At 51.0% G+C, this 9,621-nt stretch overlaps 1 protein-coding gene across 1 annotated transcript; it reads right to left on the bottom strand.

The window, feature by feature from the left end:
• Nucleotides 1-6,886: 6,886 nt before the first annotated feature.
• LOC147985049 (uncharacterized) lies at nucleotides 6,887-8,224 on the bottom strand. The gene is made up of 3 exons (XM_087541381.1): nucleotides 8,113-8,224; nucleotides 7,362-7,725; nucleotides 6,887-7,268 (listed from the first exon to the last, which is right to left on the bottom strand). Exons 1-3 carry the CDS (start codon nucleotides 8,222-8,224, stop codon nucleotides 6,887-6,889), a joined length of 858 nt encoding a protein of 285 aa, XP_087397507.1.
• Between the last annotated feature and the right edge of the window lie 1,397 nt (nucleotides 8,225-9,621).

The following is a 9,621-nucleotide window of genomic DNA, read 5'->3' as shown; positions in this document are numbered from 1 at the left end:
CTAAGAAGCCTGCTTCAGAATCAGCTTTTCAGTCGTCCGGTGAAACGAAGGCAGTTCACATTCACCCGACCGATCCAAACGCTGCTCCGACTCACATCTCAACGACGGTCGACTCCAAATAGGAAGAAGCACTCATCCAGTTTCTCCGTGAGAACTGGGACATCTTCGCATGGAAGCCTGCTGACATGCCTGGAGTTCCCAAGGGGCTGGCTGAGCACCGTCTACGAGTCGACCCAAAATTTAAACCTGTGAAAGAACATCTTCGACGGTCCGCCGTCCAGAAGAGGAAGGCCATTGGTGAGGATGTGGCTCGGCTCTTAGCAGCGGAGTTCATCCGAGAAATTTACCACTCCGAGTGGCTCGCCAATGTTGTCATGGTCCCCAAGAAGGACAAGTCACTTTGCATGTGCATTGATTTCAAGCATATCAATCGGGCCTGCTCGAAAGATCATTTTCCTCTCCCCCGCATCGACCAGGTAGTCGACTCGACTGCGGGATGTGAGCGTTTGTCTTTCCTAGACGCCTATTCCGGGTACCATCAGATCCATCTGTACGGGCCCGACGAGATCAAAACAGCTTTCATCACTCCATTCGGGTGCTTCTGTTATGTCACCATGCTGTTCGGTCTCAAGAATGCCGGAGCCACGTTCATGAGGATGATTTAGAAGTGTTTGCTCACTCAAATCAGTCGGAATGTGGAGGCATACATGGATGATATTGTGGTCAAGTCACGGAAGGGTTCCGACCTGCTGACTGACCTTGCTGAAACCTTTGCCAACCTCAGGAGGTATGATATCAAGCTCAATCCGTCAAAGTGCACGTTCGGAGTTCCAGGTGGGAAGTTACTCGGTTTTCTCGTTTCCGAACGGGGAATCGACGCCAATCCTGAAAAAATTGGTACTATACTCCGGATGAAACGTCCTGTGTGTGTGCATGACGTCCAGAAGCTTACAGGATGCTTGGCCGCTTTAAGTCGATTCATCTCTCGCCTCGGTGAAAAGGCATTGCCCCTTTACCGACTGATGAAGAAGTCCGACAAGTTCGAGTGGACTCCAGAAGCTGATGCAGCGTTTACAGAGCTCAAAGCTCTGCTCTCCACCCAGCCGGTGCTTGCTGCCCCAATCAGCAAGGAGCCTTTGCTGATTTACATTGCAGCCACAGGACAAGTTGTCAGTACAGTACTTACGGTCGAGCGGGAAGAAGAAGGAAAGGCCTTCAAAGTTCAGCGCCCAGTATATTATGTTTCTGAAGTTTTGACTCCTTCAAAGCAAAGATATCCTCATTACCAGAAGCTTGTATATGGGATTTATATGACCACGAAGAAGGTTGCACATTACTTCTCTGATCATTCCATTACAGTCATCAGCGACGCTCCACTATCAGAGATTTTGCACAACAGAGATGCAACTGGTCGAGTGGCCAAATGGGCGATTGAACTTCTTCCCCTAGATATCAAGTTTGAGGCAAAGAAAGCTATCAAGTCCCAAGCAATTGCAGATTTCGTCGCCGAGTGGATCGAACAGCAACTTCCGACTCAAGTTCACTCGGAGCACTGGACCATGTTCTTCGATGGACTAAGATGCTGAATGGTTCCGGTGCTGGGGTAGTATTGGTTTCCCCCCGAGGAGATAAGCTCAGATATGTTCTCCAGATTCACTTTGATTCCTCCAATAACAAAGCAGAATATGAAGCACTTTTGTATGGGTTGCGCATGGCCATTTCACTCGGTGTCCATCGCCTCATGGTCTATGGCGACTCAGATTTGGTGGTTAATCAGGTGATGAAAGAATGGGACGTCAGAAGTCCAGCTATGACTGGTTATTGCAATGCAGTGAGAAAGTTAGAGAAGAAATTCGAGGGGTTAGAGCTCCATCACATCCCCCGACTGAAAAATCAAGCGGCTGATGATTTGGCAAAGATAGGCTCCAAGAGAGAAGCCATCCCCAGCAATGTGTTTTTGGAACACATCCACTCGCCATCAGTCCAAGAAAATCCTTTTACAGATGAAGCCCCGCAGCCAAAGAGTGCCACAGATCCGACTGAAGTTGAAATTCCGGCAGTGGTCGACCTAATCATGGAAGTTTTGGCAATCACCCCTGACTGGACGATACCGTACATCGCGTATATCCTGAGAAAGGAACTCCCGGAGGACGAAGAAGAGGCTCGACAGATCGTCCGTCGATCCAAGGCCTTTACAGTCATAAAGGGACAGTTGTATAGAGAAAGCGCGACTGGAGTCGGTCAGAAGTGTATAACACCAGAAGAAGGTCAGATAATCCTTGATGATATCCACTCGGGGACCTGTGGTCATCATGCGTCCTCTCGGACCATTGTGGCTAAAGCATACTGAGCGGGATTTTACTGGCCAAGAGCGAATGAAATGGCAAAAGAGTCGACAAGTGTGAAGGGTGCCAGTTCTACTCCAACATGTCGCACAAGCCTGCATCAGCCCTGAAAACCATTCCACTCGTCTGGCCCTTCGCTGTTTGGGGACTGGACATGGTTGGCCCATTGAGAACAGGCAGGAGCGGTTTCACACATGTGCTTGTGGCAGTCGACAAGTTTACCAAATGGATTGAAGCTAAGCCTATCAAGAATCTTGATGCTTGCACTGCTATCAGTTTCGTCAGAGAGTTAATGTTCAGATATGGAGTCCCGCATAGCATCGTCACCGACAATGGGTCAAACTTTGATTCAGACATGTTCAGAGCTTTTTGCGCCTCTCAAGGCACACGAGTCGACTACGCATCGGTCGCCCACCCCCAGTCGAATGGACAAGCAGAAAGGGCAAATGGTCTGATTCTCAAAGGACTAAAGCCTCAGCTGATGCATGATCTCAAGCACGCGGCAGGCGCTTGGGTCGATGAGCTTCCGTCGGTTCTGTGGGGATTGAGGACTACCCCGAATCAGTCGACTGGAAGAACTCCGTTCTTTCTGGTTTACGAAGCGGAAGCAGTCCTGCCGAGTGATCTACTTCACAATGCACCCCGAGTCGAGCTTTATACCGAAGATGAAGCAGAACAAGCCCGGCAAGACGCAGTCGACCTCCTGGAAGAAGAAAGAGAAATGGCTATGATCCGATCGACCATTTATCAGCAAGACTTGCGTCGATTCCATGCCAGAAATGTGAAGAGTCGAGCCTTCCAAGAAGGAGATTTGGTCCTCCGAGTGGATCAACAGAAACCACACAAGCTCGCTCCTACTTGGGAAGGTCCCTTCATCGTCACCAGAGTCCTCCACAATGGAGCGTATCACCTTTACAATGTCGATCGCCAGATCGATGAGCCACGAGCTTGGAATGCAGAACTGCTCCGCCCCTTTCACACTTGAATTCTCACTCGGATGAGATGTAATAAGAAAAACTTCTGTAGTCTATTTATCAAAGACAAGAGTGTTGCAAATTTTCCTATAATTGTTGTTGCTTTTGTTTGCGTGTGAAATCCCCCAGTGGGTGGCTTAGCTGCAAATCCGTTTCGCCTAAGTTTGTAAAAAAAAATCCTACCAAGTGGCGAGCCAGACTCCCACTCGGAGGCTTAGCTGCAGCCAAGTGCTCGCCTCAGTGTTTAAAAATCCTACCAAGTGGTGAGCCAGACTCCCACTCGGAGGCTTAGCTGCAGCCTAGTGCTCGCCTAAGTGTTTAAAAATCCTACCGAGTGGTGAGCCAGACTCCCACTCGGAGGCTTAGCTGCAGCCCAGTGCTTGCCTAAGTGTTTAAAAATCCTACCGAGTGGTGAGCCAGACTCCCACTCGGAGGCTTAGCTGCAGCCCAGTGCTCGCCTAAGTGTTTAAAAATCCTACCGAGTGGAGAGCAAACCTCCCACTCGGAGGCTTAGCTGCAACCAGTGCTCACCTAAGTGTTTAAAAATCCTACCGAGTGGTGAGCCAGACTCCCACTCGGAGGCTTAGCTGCAGCCCAGTGCTCGCCTAAGTGTTTAAAAATCCTACCGAGTGGAGAGCAAACCTCCCACTCGGAGGCTTAGCTGCAGCCCAGTGCTCACCTAAGTGTTTAGAAATCCTACCGAGTAGTGAGCCAGACTCCCACTCGGGGGCTTAGCTGCAGCCCAGTGCTCGCCTAAGTGTTTAAAAATCCTACCGAGTGGAGAGCAAACCTCCCACTTGGAGGCTTAGCTGCAGCCCAGTGCTCGCCTAAGTGTTTAAAAATCCTACCGAGTGGTGAGCCAGACTCCCACTCGGAGGCTTAGCTGCAGTCCAGTACTCGCCTAAGTTTGAAAAAATCCTACCGAGTGGAGAGCAGACCTCCCACTCGGGGGCTTAGCTGCAGTCTAGTACTCGCCTAAGTTTGAAAAATTCCTACCGAGTGGATAGCAGACCTCCCACTCGGGGGCTTAGCTGCAGTCCAGTACTCGCCTAAGTTTGAAAAAATCCTACCGAGTGGAGAGCAGACCTCCCACTCGGGGGATTAGCTGCAGTCCAGTACTCGCCTAAGTTTTTAAAATCCTACCGAGTGGAGAGCAGACCTTCCACTCGGAGGCTTAGCTGCAGCCTAGTGCTCGCCTAAGTACGGAACACATCCCAATCCGCAAGGACGACGAGGTGCAAATCGACTGCTACCTTCTCCTTCGGAGTTGCACCACAAATACAAAGTTATTTCGAGTGAAGAACAAGTTCCACTCGACAGATAATTCATGACGATATTCAACGATAAATCAAGTTCAGATAAGATCCAAAGGTTCTAGACTGCAGATCAAAGTACTCGAGCCTCCAGCTCGACAGAGTTTAACGGTTACAAAATCCACTCGGCATTCCGAGGCAAATTTAAAGTGAAGCATAAAAGTTTTTATTCCTCATGCGGAGGACTGGAAGGGGCGAAGAACTCGTCCAAGTTGATCCCGTCTGCAATGCGAGTGGCAGCAGCAATGAAAGTCTGCATGAAGTCTTGAAAGTTGTGCTTCCTGGTATTGGCAACTTGGATGGCGGCCAACTTTTCTTCTCGCGCCTCCTTGCAGTGGACGCGGACCAGACACAGAGCGACGTCAGCGCCACATCTAGCAGAAGATTTCTTCCATTCCGCCACTCGACCTAGGACTTCATTCAGTCGAGTCATCAGGGACTCGAGGTCATTCTGAAGCATCGTCCTAGGCCAGAGCGACGTGTCGATCCGTGACATCGCAACCTTCAACCGAGCAAGATAGTCAACAACGCCGGCAACACGAGATTCCAGTCGGAGCACGTTCATAGCAGCCTCGTCCTTCACTAGAGAATTGATGGGATCCAAGTCTGTCTCCACTCAACTGGTGTCCTCTTTGAAGTTCTGGCAGAATTCTGTAAACACAATTCAAGGATAAGTCAGTGGCTCTACGCAGATTTGGTAACTGCAAGTCAGTTGGGCCGGAGTAATTACCCTCGAGCATGACGAACAACTTCTTGGCGAGTCCACCGAGATAAGCCTCCAGATCGTTCCTCTTCCCCGCCAGTTCACTTGCCTTGTCATTCAGAGCTATATTGCCATTCTTCAGACGACTGGCCTCTCGATTAGCCGCGTCGAGAGCAGTTTTCAGCCTGGAGTTTTCCTTTTCAAGAGTACCGACTGAAGCCAGTTTTTCTTCAGCAAGCTTCGTTTTGTTCAGGGCCTCCTTCTGCACTTCGACAAGGTCTTGATCCTTCTTCTTCAGAGCCTCCTCCATTTTGTCTGTGAAACAACAAGTGAGATCAACATCGAGGACGGCCAGAAAGAAAGGACAGTCGACAAAAGCTCACCAGCCATACCTTTTGCTTCGTCCCTCGCCTTCTAGAAGTTCTCCTGAGCAAGCTTCAAGGCAAGGTTCAGTTGGATCTGTTTGTTCTCCAACTCAGTGTAGTGAGCCACAAGTTCGCAGGATTTCTGCAAAAAATCAGTCGACAGACATCCAAGATAAGTTGCTTCCGAGTAACAAGAGACAATGATGGCGTTTCTAAGACTACAGCCGAATCAAAAACATTCGACAGTAGTCTCGGGGACTACACCCAGTGGGTGCACTCAGCATGCCCCCACTGGTTCGACCAAAAAAAAATCGACTGCCCGCAGCCGACCGTGTATAGTTCCATTCGACATGGCCTGACCAGACCGAGTGAAGAAGTTCAGCTAAAGCAACACAATATAAAGACTACAGTCGACTGCCAGCAGTCCACCGTAGTCTCGGGGACTACACCCAGTGGGTGCACTTAGCGTGCCCCCACTCGTCAAAAAGATTAATAGACACACCCATTGGGCATACAGATATAAAGATCTTCGGAAAAGAGATTCTTCAGATAGCATATCCTAACAGAACAAGCGGTGAATCGACTGACCTGGACGTTGCTTTGAAGAGTTGAGCTCGCGTCATAAGCTGCTTGGCTGGCTTCCCGAACCACCTTCACTTGCTCCATCATGATCCCCGCCTGGCGTATAGCCTCTTTAGCGGCACCCACTTGGTCCTCAGGGACGTGGTGTGTGGCAAAAAGCGAAGGCGGATTTGCAGTCGACGTCGAAGGCCGAACACTCATCAGAGGTTCAGCGAAGGTCACAGAAACCCGAGTGGTATCACCACCCTCCCGGACTGCGGCCTCAGGCGCCGGAGTAGTTTGTGGGGTCTTGCCAGCCGGCGCCCTCCTGTTCCTTCGCGCCCTCAGCGGCACTTCGTCGTCATCATCAGGGAGGTCAATGACATGAGGAGGAGCTACAAGAAAAATCCAATCGACCGGAATTATAAGAAATCGTCAGTCGACTAAAAGCAGAGCATCAGTAATCGTACCGGGGTTGGAGGTAACAGCGTCTTCCATCTCTTGATCATCGTCCTTGGCGGAGATCTCCGAGGTGGCAGCACTGCAAATTTCGAAAGTCAGTCAGCTTATTCAATGAGTCGACCAAGAGTCCGTCACGTTCGACAAAGGAAAACAAATTCTACTATTACCCAGAAATGGTGGGGACAGTCATCTTCATCTTGGGCAGAGCCTTGGGCGGCTTGGACGGTGTCGCGCGTGGGTGCTTGGGAGCTTTTTCTGTCGGCGCTGGAGATGAGGTCCGAGGGCTCTTCGACGACTGCCCAATAGGGACAGTCGCCTTACCACGTTCCCGCGCAGGGTCGTGTGTAAGCTTGGATCGCCGTTCCGAGCGGGGAGGTTCGACTTCTTCCTCCTCCTCTTCACTGGAGTCGTCGTCGTCATCCCCCTCTCCTTCGCCGTCAGATTCCCACTCTTCTCCCTCGTCTCCACTTTCGCCTCCACTCGCCTCTCCTTCCTCGGCATGCTCCTGTGCTCCATTGGGTGTCGAGTACATCTCAGTAGTGGCCCAGAGGACAACAAATGAGACAAAAGTCAATCAACTGATCCAAAAAGAACAAATAAAGAAAGCAAGATCACAGTCGGAAACGCAAGGTCAGACCTTGTCCACTTCGTATGTTTGATCGAGTGGAGGAATCCTCCTGGCTCCTCGGGGGTTGTCCTTGTTCCCTGTGATACTCGACAGCCACCCTTCCAACATCTTGTCAGTGACCTCCTCTGGGTGAATCCGAGTGGTGTCTTCAAGACCCGAGTACAGCCACATCGGGTGGTCACGAGCCTGAAGCGGTTGGATGCGCCTCTGAAGGAAGACTTCCAACAAATCCATGCCAGTCACACCCTCGCGGACAAGCTGAACCACTCGACCGACCAGCACCTTGACTTGCGCCTTTTCCTCCGGCGCCACTTTCAGAGAGGCAGGTTTTTGTGCTCGATTCAGAGAAAAAGGGGGAAGCCCAGTCAACTGTCCTGGGGTCACTTGGTCTTTACAGTAAAACCAAGTCGACTGCCACCCACGGACTGACTCGGGAAAAGTGATAGATGGAAAGGAACTTTTTCCCCTCATCTGGATCGCTAGACCCCCGCACAGCTGGATCACCTGCGTCTGTTCGTCACTCGACTTGGCCTTCTTGACCGACTGAGAGCGGCAAGTGAAGATGCGCTTGAAGAGTCCCCAATGGGGGCGATAACCCAAGAAGTTTTCACACAAGGAAACGAAAGCAGCAAGATACACAATAGAATTGGGAGTAAAGTGATGGAGCTGCGCTCCGAAGAAGTTCAAGAAGCTCCGGAAAAAAGGATGGGGAGGTAGAGAGAATCCACGATCGATATGGGTGGCGAGGAGGACGCACTCACCATCAAGAGGCTGGGGTTCGACTTCTTTCCCCGGGAGGCGCACAGATTCGTGGGGAATGAATCCCCCCTCGACCAGATCATCGAGATCATCCTGCCGAATCACCGACGGCATCCAGTCGCCCTGGATCCAATCCTTGGGCAGAGCAGTCCTCGAGGAAGATCCGCCCCGAGCGGACTTCTTCCCCTTCCCCTGCACCGCCGCCTTCTTCGCGCGCTCCAGAGCCGACGTCTTCTCCTTCACCATCGTCGCCGGCGAAGCTCGAATAGACCTACGGCACCAAGGTGGGAGCGGAGGTGGCGGAGGATCTTGTGAAGGAAGGGGAAAAGTGAAGGCGCACTGTTCGGGGGTCCCGAGCCGGCAGCTTATAAGAGGTCGCTTCCGAGTGGCTGACTGGTAGGCCCAGGCAATCCCGTCAAATCCCGCAACGGGCGCGCGCGGTACGTGGCGAAAAAGGTGGCGCGGGGATCGAGGAGCTTCCGTCCTATCCCATCCGATTACTGCGGCCGCCCCCGTCCCGCGTGCTTCCCGAAATTCAAATCCCGCAAAATCCGCGGGCCGTAGAGCAACTCGTCAAACAGAAGATCCCTTTCACACCGTCACTCGGAACTTCATAAGTAAAGAAATTCACTCGACAAGAGGCCAAGAATGGATCAAGGCGACTGAAAGAAGTTGACGACGTCATCCGTGACAATTGATCCAAAACAAGACGTTCATATAACATAAAGAACCAGTCGGAAAGATCCCCAACTCCTTCCCCACTCGAACCTCGATCCATTCGGGGGGCTAATGATGAAGCTATGTACCTAGGATAGGGGCATGGACCTGTCCTAAGTACCCTACCCAAGGACATCCCTAGAAGAAGTCACCTTTCAATCGACTTGGAGGTATCCCACTCGTCAGATTCAAGACACTCGACCACGAAGCAATCACTCGACCAAATTCCAGCCACTCGACTGCCAGGAGATCTAAAGTCACCCTGCATGCAAACGGTCGGTCATTAAGTAGCTTTTATAGTCATCATAGCACTTTATTAGGGGCGTGACCAGTAACCCCCAGTCTTAATGTACTTTAAACCTTGCATTACTGAGGGCTGGAGGGGCCTGGCGAACTCTATATAAGCCACCCCCTCCTCAGTATCAAGGGTTGGCACCCCTGTTATTCATACACACATAATTCAGTCGACCGCCTCCGGGCACCGAGACGTAGGGCTGTTACTTCCTCCGAGAAGGGCCTGAACTCATAATCCTCGTGTGCTTACAACTCCTCCATAGCTAAGATCTAGCCTCTCCATACATACCCCCCTACATCACTGTCAGAGTCAGAACCATGACAGTGCCAGAGCTCAAATCGGAAAAAGATAGAGATAAAACATTTTAGGTGGCATGCCTTTCCTGTCAACGAAAACGATCAAGTAGTTCCCAATACTTTCCATGCTAGATATATCATAGGCGGTTCCCAAACAGAAAATAAAGTTTATTCCTTTTTCTACCATACTTTTGCATTCCGTG

This window comes from Triticum urartu, chromosome 2A (assembly GCF_056163025.1).
Source record: "Triticum urartu cultivar PI428250 chromosome 2A, HENAU_Tu73, whole genome shotgun sequence".
Classification (NCBI taxonomy): domain Eukaryota; kingdom Viridiplantae; phylum Streptophyta; class Magnoliopsida; order Poales; family Poaceae; genus Triticum; species Triticum urartu.
Note: the sequence above shows the minus strand (reverse complement) of the source record. Positions and strands in the feature narration are given on the sequence as shown.